The sequence below is a fragment of the Stegodyphus dumicola genome, chromosome 8 (assembly GCF_044657685.1).
Source record: "Stegodyphus dumicola isolate Sdum_Otavi_A_Nest chromosome 8, ASM4465768v1".
NCBI lineage: Eukaryota > Metazoa > Arthropoda > Arachnida > Araneae > Eresidae > Stegodyphus > Stegodyphus dumicola.
This window is the reverse complement of record NC_140775.1, coordinates 43,148,129-43,163,766: the sequence shown is the minus strand read 5'-3', so window position 1 is coordinate 43,163,766 and position 15,638 is coordinate 43,148,129. Positions and strand designations below refer to the sequence as shown.

General features: G+C 31.8%; 1 protein-coding gene across 2 annotated transcripts in view; it reads right to left on the bottom strand.

Annotated features, from left to right (window-relative positions):
- sfl (N-deacetylase and N-sulfotransferase sfl) overlaps window positions 1–15,638 on the bottom strand; it is a 272,440-nt gene that overhangs the window by 45,883 nt on the left and 210,919 nt on the right. For both annotated transcript variants that reach the window (XM_085821789.1, XM_085821788.1), the window contains exons 4-7: window positions 11,880–12,094; window positions 10,119–10,360; window positions 5,481–5,684; window positions 2,678–2,804 (exon numbers count right to left, since the gene is read on the bottom strand). In XM_085821789.1, coding sequence (XP_085677915.1) covers window positions 2,678–2,804; window positions 5,481–5,684; window positions 10,119–10,360; window positions 11,880–12,094 — 788 coding nt within the window. The remainder of the gene's footprint in view (window positions 1–2,677; window positions 2,805–5,480; window positions 5,685–10,118; window positions 10,361–11,879; window positions 12,095–15,638) is intronic.

Sequence of the window (15,638 nt, the reverse complement as noted above, 5' to 3'; positions counted from 1 at the left end):
CATTAATGCCAAATGTGAATTATGATCTTTGTTAAAATTATTTTAAAGAATGATTGATGCACTTGTGCTTGCGCACGATAGAAAGGAAAGGAAAATAGGTTACTAAAAATTAAGAATTTTCTCAAATGGCACAAACTGAAAAAAAAATGCACCAAGGTAATTTTTTAAATTTTTTGGTTTCTCACCAAATTTGATAAAATTTAATATTTCCACAAAATTTAAGTCATAGAATCAAAACATGGAAAAGAAGAGTATGTCTTTTCAGAAAAAGTCTGATTTCAGAAAAAGTCTGATCCAAACACCTATGTTAGAATAATGCTATACAGAAATCTGATATAATATATCCCAAGTTTCCTTTTCAAGACATGAAAAATGCAAATTAAATTTCATTAATCGGCCCAGTAGAACATGATATATTGAAATGTTTTTTTTTTTTTTTTTTTTTTTTTTTTTTAAAGCCCAAATGGGCGCTAACCCAGAAGGGCTATTGGTCTCTAAATGGCATTTTGTGTCAAATCCCTTTTCAAATTGTTGATACCAAATATTATCACCCCGTATTTTATTTAAAGAATATTATGGCCCTAATGAAGAATCTACATGAATGTATGTATGTTTTTTGCATTGTGAAAAAACAACGTTCATCAAATTTTGGATAAGACAGAGCTCCATCTGAACATAGGCACCTGGAAGCCGAATTTGGAATTTGTTTTATTGTGTATTTCATATTTTGTAAAACTTTACAGTTTTTGATTAAAAAACAATTTCAAAGCGAGCAGCAGCAATATTGTAAGGAATAAGATTTTTATCTCCAGTGCAGAAATTCAAAAGATATGCTGTTTTTAAATATTTTTAGCTCAATGTGGCAGTAGCCCACTTGAAACGTGTATGGGTCTGTAAATGAAAAATGCTCATTTGGGCATAACATAAAACCTGAAAGCTTCCAGGCTTTTTTCTTGTGGGGTGGGGTTCAAAGTGTATTATTTTTCTTTTACTTCCCAAATTGATGCAATTTTCCAGTAAATCTTATATTGTTAGCAAAGTTTTACTACCAAACCTACCTGCAAAAATGTATGATAACTGTTTTTGTACATCATGTTCTTAAAACAACAATGAATGAAAATTTCACTTAATATCAGAAGTCTTACAAGAGTTAATGTTTGGCAGCTTCATTCTAAATTATGCCCTTATGAATCAATTAATTTTATTAAAAAAGATAGTGAATGCACCTATTATCTTACCAAATAAATTTAGCAAAAATCAAATTTAGAAGTGAAATATCTGATAACTCTTAAGCTACTGTTACAGTCTAGCATTCCTAACATCTAAAACATCCAGAACTTTTACTAGGTACATAAAACTGTTGTGCCATCCAGAAACAATCTCTCTAATTCCACCTTAGTAATGACAAGGGTGCAAAAAAAATTTTTAAATGATACATCAACCTATTTTACTATAGCGGGCAATTACAGCTTGATACAAATCTATTTTTGTTAGAATGTGTTTTGATGGAATAATGTTAATTATTCTTAACCTAGATTTCAGATAAAAATATCTTATCATACTGCCTGCATTTCCCATCATTATTTGAAATTAAAATAGAAAAATTATTAAATTTAACACCAATATTAAATTAGAACATAATGATTTCTTCCACTAATTAAGCATTCAATGCTATATTTCAAAACAATTTTAAATTGCTGCTGAACAATTTGTTGATAAATACAAAAAAATTGCATGATCAACAACACTTATGTAATCCTCGCTGCTGCAATATTCACATGTAAAAATAAAAAACTTTTTCAGAAGACTTAAAAAACAGAATAAGTTTACAAGGATTTCAGCAAAATATTCTTACTCAAGTGTGCATATCTACTTTTACACAACTGCTTTCAATTCTCCTACCACATGCAGTATTTTGCAGAAGGCTACACACTGTTCTGTTCTGTTAAACAGTGTTTATATTTTGGAAATGGGCCCTTTTTGATATATAATCGATAGCTGTACTAACATTATTATTATTTTTTTTTTAATTTCTAATGGCAGATTACAAATAAAACTGTAGACAGAACAAGTAAAGATGAAAGAGAATAGTAAAACTAAAAAAAAGAGTCCACAGTATAATCTAAAAATCGGTTTTGTGTCCTGCCTCCCGGAGAATGACCCAGCACTAAGCACAGAGCAGTGATTCAGATGTAAGCTTCCATTTCCTCATGAAGGTTGCAAATAATTGCAATGTGCTATTTTATATTTTTTAACACAATAAAGCTTGTAAAGGCTTGGTTCATATATTTTCCATAAATACATTTACACAGTGAGACATAGTTGACTTTTAAACACGGCATGATTCAACTATACAGTTTCACTGCTTATTTTCCTAAAAAACTTCTAGAGATTCTCAGTAGTCTGCGAAAATTTCAGACTGCTGAAAATTTTTTTGTTAGACATACAAAAGCCTAATCTAATGTCCATTATTTACATTCAAAAAGTTGTTATTAAATTTGCAGCAATAATTAACTATATACAGTCACAATACTATTATCTTGATATTCTATTGCTTGGAAATTCCTGTATGTGATTTTATTTACATACATGTTTATAAAATAAATATATATATATATAATAAAAAGATCAAATCTTAAATGCTCTCCCATAAAAAAAAAGAAGAAATATTTTATACCTGTCAGCATATCATCTCCAAGATTTTCTTCATCTGTGCCTTTGTGGTAAAATTTACCAGAAAAGCCCAAATTAAAACGAAAACCAGGTATAGTTCTTTTGATACGATTCTGAGCATTTAACAAGGCCTAGGAAAAAACAAAGACAGTACTTAGAAAATAATCTGACACGCATTAAAATGCATAACTTCAAAAAGCTATAAAGTTGGATATCAAAAAAACCTGAAAACAAACTTTAATTGATTTGAAAATTAATTTATGACAGAAAAACCAGCTAAATTATGATGTTCACAGTTTTTCTTTTCTGTAACTCTAGTTTCAAGTAATTAATTTTTTGAAGCAACTGCTTGCTTTATTCACAAATAATTAAATGAAATTATTAAAATGAAACAGAACTCACTTTAAAATTTTAAACAGATTATATGGTAAATGCTTTACTTGCATATTTTACATGTGCAGCTGAAGCTATTTCATTCTGCAGTCAAGAATATCTTTTATTATAAGAAAATGATTTAAGAATACCTTCAAACAGCAGTAAATTGAAGTTTATAAAATTTCAGAACGCTTATGCTGTAGGAAGCTTTTCAAAAATGAATACTTGAAATTACAATATTTTTTTATTCAGTTACCTGTACAGATTCCAATTTCTTTTGCATGGAACCAATGATTTAAAATGAAAACTAAGCATTACTTTAAAAGCGTGGGAAGAGTTTGGAAAGAGATAAGAAGGGGCGGAACAAGAAATGGGAGAAGAAAGAACTTAGAATCCAGTAAAAAATCAAATGATTCAGAAATTCTATCTTTTTCCAAGGATCTGCTTCCACAAGGAGCTTTCCACATACTTTTTCGCTTAATCAAGAAAAATCACTTGCCAGAACCACTACATGGATCATTTAAACCGTTCTTGTAAACCAATCCACCATATTCAAATGCAGTAGTAATCTTTATAAAAAGATTATTATTGCATTTGAATAAAGAAGAAGAAGCTACAAGAAGTTATCAGCAACTATGTAGAAACAAATGAATTTATTGTACCTATGATTATAAAGAGTAAGATCATAACACAGGCATTAATAGGCAAAGGTTTCCCTGCATCAATATGCAGAGTTACTATATTTTTACGCCAAAAGAGGAAGAAAAGAAAGACAGCCCCCCTTAAAAAAATCATCAATATTTTTAAGGGAAGGGCGATGCTTTACACAGTCTTTTGGTTTCTCCATTCATTACTATTTCATACAGCTGATAATATACACTTAAAAATGCATACAAAAGTGGAAATATGGCCTGCTCCTTGAAAGTCTGCCCAAACCTGATCTAAAGAAAGCTTAACACACAATTTTGTAGAATTTGTGTTGTAGCTACTTGATAGATAATGGAGGGAAAAAAGAAAAAAAGACCATGGGACGCTTCCTTTCCGGACAGGCATCCCATATACACGTTCTCTATGAATATCTCTCACAGCCGGGCATTCCCACCTAAGCATCACTGAAAAATGCACCTAGAGGATGGATGATGCATATGCACATTTTAAGCTGAACCATTTTTTAAATATTACTAAATGGCATCCTGTGTCCATTACTTTTGAACTGAACATAGTTTTAGGATCCTGACCTTCAGTTAAATCACATTCTGCCTACCTTTAGTGTCAGCTATTGGAGGTGAGGATAGAAAGTGTAATGTAAACAAACACAGCTCTGCTCTTTAAGTGGCCGAGTGATATAAGCATTTGTGTTTCTCATATCTCTTAGAATCCTTTTCTTACACGGTGAGGAAGGGTATACTCACATGGTAAACGAGCCAGTTAGTGATATGGATGAGAGTGACTATTCATTTTCTAAAGAGTTACAAAGCAATATTTCTAGTAATTTTCATAGAGGCATTTTGTCAGAGACTGAGCTCAATTAGTGCCTGTCTTTCCCTTCCCATGAAAGATTGCATTAAACCTTCTCGTAAATAGTTTTTCTTGTATTTTTTAATTATTTTTAAAGTTTATTAATGTATTTTGTCAACTAAAACTTCTAAAGAATTTGAATAGCACTTCCACAAATTGTTTCTCAGAGTAAGCAATTTTTTTCTATATATTTTTATGTAAAGTACAAGAAAAATATTATTAAATGCTGATTTTTAATGCATATGATAGCTAAAGTAATAATCTAAAATCGTACCAAAAATTATGATGCTAGGATTTAAACTCCTTTTGGAGGGGGGGGGGATTTATTTTCTAAAGTTAGGCTTAGTGATGTCAAACCCGCATCCCGTGTTACAATTCCGTTTGACTCTCGAAGTAACGTCTTAAACAAAAAGTGTGCTGTCTCTAAAGGGTTAAAGGTTAAAAATCTATGCATTAATTACATAATTCACAGAATCTGAGGAATTACTACCCTATTCATGAAATTTTTCAGTTACCACATAATGATGATATAACTGGGTTATTTTTCAGAAAAATATTATCATAGTAGCAGTAACGAAATACAGTATTCTAATCTTCATATCCTATAAATTGTCAAATTTTAAATACAGAGTTTTCTAACTTCTTACAATCCTTTTGAGGATTCCCTGGAGCCAACACTACTTCCAAAAAGCTAAAGAAAAGATGGACCTCCATGGTAAGATATCCACTGCATGTTCAAGAAAAAACAGGAATAAAGATTTTAAATTATAATTAACTTCTTTTTCTACATAAAAAATAACAAAACCATTGTTTTATTAAATATAGATTTTTTTAATGAAGTACATCTTCAGGCTTTTTTATATGAATAGAAGTGGAAATATTCATTACAAAATAACAAAACTACTGCAACTTACAATGACATCAGATGGTTTCATCCGTGTGGATTTTTCACCAACAAATATATCATCTATGTCAATAAGCAAAAACCTCTGGAGAGGGAGACTCAATTTCCCATGAGACAGAAAGGAAATAGCATCCAAGAACAAAAGCCTATGAATCCAGAACTGAAAACCATTTCCGAACAAGACACGTGATATGCCATCATAACTGCCATGATCCTACAAATAAACAATGAATTAAGAATTACATCATATTAAAAAAAAAAAAAAAGAAAAGAAATAATATCATTCAGCCATGTATTTTACCCATTTTCATCATTATAAGGTCAAAATAAAAGCCATTATATTTTGTAACACCTGAAACTGAAATTTTCCCACCTACTTTCGTAATTTCAAAAGTAAATGTTTTTGTATTCAACATAATACAGTCAAAAGTTGTTAATTTGGACACCCATAATCCGGAATGATCTATAATCCGGACCTCAAAGCTAAAATCTTTCTGCGCATGCACCGCGTTGACGCATGCTCATAGGCGTTTTACGCGTCCGCGCAAGACATTTACGACTGCGCATATGTGTCTGCGCAAGTGCAGAATAGGTTTTCGCGTCGGACGGCATAAGCTAAAATTATCTAATTATCTATTTCAGTTAATGTTGATGATTGCGTTGTTCCTTAATCTTCGAATTGGATCCGGCTTATTATTTTTTGCAGACTGTAAGAGCAATTTTATAAAAGTAAGCTTGAACTTTCGATTATGTCAAATAGAATTTCCGATGCTGGAGCTCCCAAAGGATTTAGAAAACGAAAGTATGATTCGATGTCCATCAAACAAAAAACGAATTGCTACAAAAAATGGATAAAGGTATATCCTTTGTTTATCTAACCGTTCCGAAATCTGTTTATCAATTTCACGCTGCTCTGCGTGGGGGGGGGACGTCGCCGCGCAATGAACTGGAAGTTGATCTGTCACCACTATCGTTATCTTCAGGACAGATGTTTTTAATTTATTCGGCTTATAATTCCTTATTAAATGTAGTATTTAATCTCGATGTACTCCGTCTTTGATATGATTTAAATCAAATTCCTCGTCATTATAAATATCACGAATACAAATCAAATAGTTTTCTGGTTGCAATTTTCTAATTTCAGCTATGCGTAAGGTACGCATGCGCGCATTGAAAGAAATGTTTAATAAAGTAAACAAATAAATATTAAGCTTCTTTTTTTTTGTAAATTTTGATACCCTTTAGATCATAATTGCTCATTATTTTATAAATTACGGTTTCATATTTTTAATTTTATAATTTCTGCATGCCATCTTGCCAGATTTAGACTGATGATCTATAATCCGGAAAAATCGATAATCCGGAATCGCCGAAGTCCCGACGAGTCCGGATTAAAGACTTTTGACTGTATGTATGCTTCTGGGACAAACAACAGAATTGTCTTTACATCACTACATTTTTATATTGTCTGGAAAAATTCACCTCTTAAGCATCAGTATTCCATACAAACTTCAAATTGTCATCTCATTTGGAATTTCTCAGTTGCTGCATAATCACAATGCATATATACACTAACAAATCTATACGATCTCTGTTTCCTCTTAAAGACTTTGGCTTCAACTTGAAAGCATTTGACAAAATCTGATTTCTGATGGTGGAAAATTTACATTTGTTATTCAGATTCTTTCAACCAAGTTCTTGTTAACTTCCCTTTCTGTCTATTAATTCAAAAATATGTAATATTTTATGTACCAAGCAGCAAAGAAAATTCACTTTTGACACAGCAGTTATTTCAGGCATATTTTAAAATATACATATCTCTCTTTTATTAAAATGAATCTTATTATTATTAAAAATGAGACAATTCCTTTCTTGTATTTCAAGAACAATTTCTTTCTAACTTTGAACTGACTATTCAATGTAGATTATTTGCAATATAAAACAGTGAGGACTGTGTTAGGCCTAAATGTTAAACTTCTCAAGTAAGCACTACAACTGCATAAGCAGATTCCAAGATTTAAAATTATAAAAGAGTTATCTGCAATATGACTTGAAAAAGAATTCCAGCTTAACACCTGAAAGCTAGCAATGATTTGCATTTCTGCAGAAAAAAGTTTTCCAGTAATAAGAAATACCTATTTGTGATATACATGATAAGTAAATTAAACAAATTAGTTAATATAAAATCAAAAACTTTAGCATAAGAAATATTTACACGTCCATATCTACAATAAGAAAACAAAATATGAATGATCAGAATTCAGCATTCAAGTTTTGCTAAAATGTATTGCAGGAAATCATGCAAATATTTCATTCCTCTTCTTAAAATATTACTTACTTTATCAATTGATTAAAAAAAATTATCGTAGGTACTTATTTGTACATATTTATGACATGCAAATTAACCAGGAAATGCAAAAATTATATATTCAAGAAGCCAAACTTTGCTCAATTACAAACCAACATAAATTCATGAAAATACTTGGCTCCTTTTCTTTATAAAAAAAAAAAAAAAAAAAAAGGAATCCTTCTTTAGTATCTTAAAAAGAAAATCAGATCCTTACCTTAAATGTACTTAAAACTAAACTTCATAAGTTCTTTAACATTTAAAAAAAAAAAAAAAAAAAAAATTAAAATTAAAATAGGAAAAATAAATAAAATTTCTTAATTCTAATCGTTTTACAATAACCTCCATTTTATCAAAACACAAATTTGTACTTTCTGCAAATTGAAAAAAATATTTTATTTTAGTATTAAAACATTATGAGAAAGAATAATCTTATGAAATTAGACAAGGGAGACATTTTATGCATATACAGTCAAAAGTCGTTAATTCGGACACCCATAATCCGGAATGATCTATAATCCGGACCTCAAAGCTACAAACTTTCTGCACATGCGTCACGTTGACATATGCGTGTAAGACCTTTACGGCTGCGCATGTGCATAATACGTTTACGCATGCGCGTTTAATGTATAACGGACGGTATAAGCTAAAATTATTTAATTATCTATTTCAGTTAATGTTGCAGATTGTGTTGTTCCTTAATCTTTGAATTGGATCTGGCTTATTATTTTTTGCAGACTGTTAGAGCAATTTCATAAAAGTAAGCTTGAACTTTCGATTATGTCAAATAGAATTTCCGATATATATTTACTAATATGTAAAGGATCTACAAAGCGAAAGTATGTTTTGATGTCCATCAAACAACAAGTGGAATTCGCTGCAAAAAAATGGATAAAGGCATATCCTTTGTTTCTCTAAACATTCCGAAATCTGTTTATAAATTTTACGCTGCTCTGTGGGTGAGGGGGGGAGTAACGGTGCGCAATGAACTGGAAGTCGATCTTTCAGCACTATCCTTATCTTCAGGACAGATGTTTTTATGTTATTTGGCTTATAATTCCTTACTAAATGTAGTATTTCATCTCGATGCACTCCGTCTTTGATATGATTTAAATCAAATTCCTCGTCATTATAATTTGCTTCTGATAGTGAAGTGACATAGAGGACGAAAAAAATTCGATTGACAAATTAGTCGGTATTTTTGACACAGCAATTATAGGATTTGAACAGCGGAACTTTATAACTGAACAAGAAATTATGTCTGTTTATAGAATTAAAGAGAAAGTATTATCACATAAACCGAAGCAACTTAAACAACTTACATTGAAAGAAATTTTTAATAAAGTAAACAAATAAATATTAAGCTTTTTTTTTTTTTTTTTTTGTAAATTTTGATACCTTTTAGATCATAATTGTTCTTTATTTTATAATTTTAATTTTATAATTTCTGCATGCCATCTTACCAGATTTAAACTGATGCTCTATAATCCGGAAAAATCAATAATCCGGAATCGCCGAAGTCCCAACGAGTCCGGATTAACGACTTTTGACTGTATTAAACTTCGGAAAAATAAAGCTTCATAATTCATAAAGGAAACAAATTCATAAAGCTTCATAAGGGAAACAATAGTTACTTCTGAGGTACTTTACTTCAGATACAGAAATTATTTTTTAACCAAATTCTAATGGGAATAAATTAGAAGATCACATATACTTACATACTTTGTATTAATTTAACTTAATAAACATATCATTCAATTACTTAAAAATCTTACACATGACATAAGGCCAAACTCTACATATCTTTTTAATCATACTTATTCAATTATAACGATTTTATACATCAAGTCAATTAACAACACAACGTAAAATAAGCTTTGCAAAGTAAAAATTGTAGTGATAAATATTTATAGGAATATATTCTGTAACATTCCAGAGAAGAATTCAAATTTATGAAAACACAGTTAACTATTTCACTAAGCAAAAGTCATTAAAAGAAAGGAGAGAGAAAGAGAGAAGCACAGTCATCTTTCAAGGGGGGGGGGGGAACTGACAAAAAAATACATTTAATAAACACATAACAAAATAAAGAATGACTTACTATTTTAGAGAAAGAAAGACTAATTACATTAAGCATACTTTGAAAAAGCTTGTTTGTGCTAAATAATGCTTATTTTTAAAAAAATAATCATATTTTCATCATGTTTAGTTTTTTAATAAATTCAGAATTTATACAAATAATTTTTTTTTCTGTATTTGTAAATTTCAATTACTTAAAATACATGTGGAAAGAAAACATACATGTACAACAGTTGTGAGCAAAGGGTCAATTCCTTTTGCAGCAAGGTAAGGTTGAAATGTTTGTGAACGTGCTGATGCGAGAGCTTCATATGTAGAGTGGTTTGGTTGGAAGACTGTCCAATCAGAGCCTGGAATGTTACCATAGAATACCTCACCAGCACGTGTAAGTCGCAAAACTGTAGAGTCACCATTGAGATGATAATCCCGGAGAGCCATATTTGTATGAACATACAATGGAAAACCTGTAAATTTCATTCATAAGTAGTTTGCAAAGTAATCAAAACTAAAACTCAAAGTGCTTTATGTAGAATTCTAGCATTCTGTGAATTCCTATAATCTATATAATTTTTTTTAAATAAACAAACTGAATTCTGATGCTCAGAAAATTCAGCATGGTAAATTTAACACTTTTTTCTTTATATGCATATGCAAATATTTTTTTAACAAAAAAATACCATAACTTAAATCTAAATTAATTTTTAAACAAAAATAATAAAGTAATTACATATTTTTAGCGTAAAAGCACATTTATTTTATCAGCTGTCCAGATGGGAAAGTGGTTAGTGACTTTGACTGCCATATCCGATTTGAATCCCAGAAAAGGCAAGAATGTAAATTTTCTGTCCCTTCACGGGAGGCAACAGTTGCCTAGCTATTAAGTGCCTCTATAATAAAGTGACCACCACTTCCAGCTTTAGTAGTGGCCAACACCTATAATGGCTTGTGCTCGCAGTTTGGAGAGGAGCGATTTATGTTATCACTGGAGTTATTTAACATTTTCCACATTTTTTTAAAGACAAATCCTGAGTTTTCGAACTTTTCTTTTTTAATAAATCCTTATTTTTAGTTGCATATTCTGCTGCCTTTTAAAACTAAATCTGAGTTAGGAAAATTTTTTCCATTTGGACATTTATTACAATTTGTCTTTCTCATTCTGCAACTCTGAAAAAAAATAAATGGGGTCTTGCTTTCTATACCCACACACTACCTTTATCTGAATGTTATGACTGTTCCATATTGGAGAGCCATAAATTAGTGAGCAATGATTTGTTTTCTTCCTTTTATTGTATATTCCTGAATTCATTAGTGTTTTGCTAGCCATTTTTTATACTATATGCTATCATCCTTAACCCCCCTCCCACACACATATATTATACAGTAACTTGTCATAAACTGACTTGGAATTCGTAATACATATTCCAATTAAAAAGAATGTTAACAGCAGTATATCAGTTCTCAGCTGGTTAACAAAAATGGTACAGAGTAAATTTCTAAGGACACTATCCTCTATTTAATGAGATAAAGAAAGCACTAGAGAATGTTCTACAATACTGTCTATTTGATATAATTTTACTAAATGTAGTAAATAAAGAATTTGTAAAATTTCATTTATTTAAAACCAGGTTAAATTACAAAGTAGAGCATACTTAACATAAATATTGATATTGAAAAAAAAAAAAACTTAAAAACTGATTTATATAATATAAATGAGATATAATGTAACTTATTTAAAGACTTTGTTAATTGACGAAGACAAATAATAATACATAAACTTCTGCACTTTAAAATTGTTTTTAACACATTATGCTCAAAATAATGTACTTTACAAACATACTGCCCCCCACCAAAATAAATTTTTAATAATATTTATTGTAGCTATTTTGGCATAATTCACATGACTTTAGAATGCTTTCTGAATAAATATTTATTTTACAATTATGGAAATAAAAGAAATATATAGATTGGAAAATTTTTTCTTACCTTTCAGTTGAGCTCCAACATATGTTTCTTCCTGTGCTTTTATGAAACCAATTATTCCAACATTGTATTCCCGACAATATTTGTCCAGAAGCTCACGATTCCATTTGTTCATATGCAAATATTTTTCAAAATTTTCAAATACCAAAACAGCAAATTTTCCTTTATCTAGATTTGTAAGAAGGGGTAAACTTTTGCCAGCTATTTCCATTTTGAACCTTTATAAAAAAAGATAATTACAAATAATAAAAAAATAAATTCAGTTTTAAACAAAATGCAAAAATTATGGTAATTTCACATTACACAAAAACCCTTATTATAAACCAGAATTTCAAATAACATATAAATTAATTTTAAACTGCTTTCTAATGAGGAAAGTATTACATATACGTATTTTTTTAAATTCTATTTACTCCCTTTTACTTACAAAATTGTTCCTCAAAATAAATTAATCCTCTAAGCAATCATGAGATTTTTTTTGTCATTTTGTGCATATTAGCTTATAATTTAAGATATTTCGCTTTCTTATTTTCTTTTATAATGTAAATGTCATCTTAATGAACCTAAGTTTATGAAAATATAGACTAAAATAAATAATTATACAAATTTAGCTAATAAACGCTGTTTAAACTCATGTCTTCACAAAAGATACAAAAACTCATGCCACTCAGAGGGTTAAAATTATTTTAGTATTCAAAACATCAGTAGATGATTAAATACAAGTATATGCGAGCGTGTGTGATATTTTAATGTGTAGTCGTGATGGCAGAGTGGTAAGATGGGAAGAAGATGTTGATACCAAACCAAGTTCAGCTAATGCCAATTATTTTTAAAGCAGCCATCATATTTTGTCACATCTTACGCACAGACATATATGTATATATATATATATAATAAAAATTACATAAATCAGCTTTATAATTCAGTTTAGCAATAGGCTCTTAATTCCTCATCTTTAATTTGAGTATTTCCTCTCTTTATTCTAAAAATAATAACTTTCCAGACTGTGCCATTTCTATATTAATCTATGCCACAAAGCTTGCATAAAGCTGATAACGTAGCTTATTCAGAACTTGAACAAGATTTTCAGAACTGAAACTTTTCTAATCTAAACTAAAACCTTGCTCTAGGGGATCTTCCATATTGCATTAAAGGCACACTTCGCTTCTGCCTTTGTTGCTGCTTAGATGTTATTTTGCTGTGCTCTCTATTGACACAGTATCATTGTCAATTTTCTGGAACCATTAGAGTGAATTGTGAATCAAGTGAATTGTGGCCACAAATGTCAATTTAAATAAAAGTGGAATTTAATCCACCTCAACTGCAAAGTTTCTTAGACATCATAAGCTCAATTAATTAGTACAAAATCACATTTCTTCCTCTTTGGTAATGCCACCTATGTGCTTCGTAATCAGAATTTCTGTGTTTCTACGCCTCAGTGTTCTTACATCAGGACTTTCCCCCCCCCCATTATACAGACACTACATACACACTCTTTTGCAAAAAAAAAAAAAAAAAAAAAAAAATCGAAGCACCATGAAGGAAGTGGTTGTTTTTGATGAAATTGAATATGTACGTGTATAGCTCATAAATAGATAATAAAATGATTAAAAAATCAAGGTCATTGTACCTGTTCATGGCTCATAATCACCCATTGAGTGTTCAAATTAGTAGTTGGTTGAACCACCCCTGGCGGCAATGCATGCTTGAATTCGTCGAGGCAAGGAGTGGTAGAGGTTCCTAATGTCCTCCTGCGACATGTTCTGCCAGGCATTCATCAGTTGTCACTCCGGATCTGTGATATTTTGTGGTGCCTGAATCTAGCAGCCTACCATATCCCAGACATTCTTGATTCGTAAAAGTTCTGGTGACCTTGCTGGCCAAGGAAGAGTATCAACCACACGGAGACAGCCCAGAGATATGTAAGGGGTATGTGGCCTGGCATTATATTGTTAGAAAATGGCCCCAGGATGATATGCCATGAAGGGTAATGCAACCGGCCACAGGATAGTATCAACATATCATTGAGCTGTTAAAGATGTACGAAGGATGACTAAAGATGACCTGCTCTCATAAGAAATAGCGCCCGACACCATCACACCAGGGATTATGGCTGTATACCTTTGTAAAACAAAGGCTGATTGGGACCTCTGGCCCCGTCCTCCCCAGACACGAACACGGTGGTCATCTGCTTGAAGAGTGAAGCGGGATTCATCGCTGCACACTATACGATGCCAGTCTGATGGCAGCCATGATGATCGGCTGCAACAGCTCTCCAGACGACTCCACCGATGTTGTGGGATCACAGGCGAATGTCTTAAAGGCCTCTGTGAGCGTAACCCTGCCTCAGACAAGCCCTGTGAGATGTTGGATGGTACCACGGGAGGTATAGACATGGCTGTAATTCATTGAATAGTCGACAATGATACCATTGGGGAGATTCAGGCCTGGTGAAAAATCCTATTTTGCCTTATGGAGATTTCTGGTTATGTTTTTACCACCAATCCTCGAATTCCATATCACAGATTATGTTCTTACTGCATTAATATAAATATTAACAAGACATAGTGCACAATAAAAATTAAGCTTTATTTAGGAACTTCGCGCACACTGCCCGACAGCCTGCCTGTTTCGCTCTGCTCGCTACTCGTAAGAAACTTCTCCTCTAGGGTTGCCACACTTATCGGACGGCGCAAGGCGCGCTCCTTATCGCCATCACCACAGAGTTTCCCCCCAGTTCCTTTAATGGCTATTCAAAGGAACGACATAGGTTATGAAATTATCTCAGAGTATCCGTGCTGTCGGGTATTTTTACATGATTACAAAATTAGAATAGATCAAAATGAAATTCAATATATAACAAGGTATTGACACATATAATAAACATGAAATAACAAGAAATATGTTAAGATATGAATTTAAAAAAAATGTTTTAAATTGTTATGTAAGAAGCAAGTTTCTTAGGGAAGTGAACATGTCTTCCCGATCTGGTGACAGTTTGTGTCTTAGAGAGTTCGTTTGCAGATTTATTCTGCTGAACTGTCTTTAAGTCTTTATTTGTTTTCAGTTCAGGCAAATTAGAGTCCGAAAGCAAATAGGCTGGTTTCACATGGTCTATAGACACAGTAGATTTCAGACCGTTAATATCAATTGTGAAAGTTTTGTCCGTTCTAGAAAGAACTTTATGCGGACCTGTATATGGTTGGCACAGAGGTGGCTTTACTCGATCGACACGTAAGTATACATGCGTAAACGACTTTAAGGTAGCACTTACGTAACATTTTTCTTGGCAATGTGCAGATGTTGCTATTGGATTCAATTGTTGCATTCTATGCCTAGGATTCGTGATAAATTGTGTGTCATACGGAGATATCTTAGATGACGTTATCATATCACTAGGCAGCTTGAGAGTTGTGCCGTACACCAGTTCAGCACAAGATGACTGTAGATCTTCCTTTACGGCTGTCCGAATACCAAGCATAACAACTGGTAGTGTTTCAGTCCAGTTATTGGTCTCGTGAGCCTTGAGAGAAGATTTTAAATGTCGATGAAATCGTTCAACAATGCCGTTTGACATTGGATGATAGGCTGTTGTTGTGATTCTGTTCGTACCCAAAATGCGCGTGAATTCTGCAAAAAGTGCGGATCTCATTTGAGAACCTTGGTCTGTTGTTATGATCGATGGGCAGCCAAAACGAGATATCCAACAGTTGAAGATGGCTCTGCAAATGGTTTCCGTTTTCATATCCGGGATGGGAATGG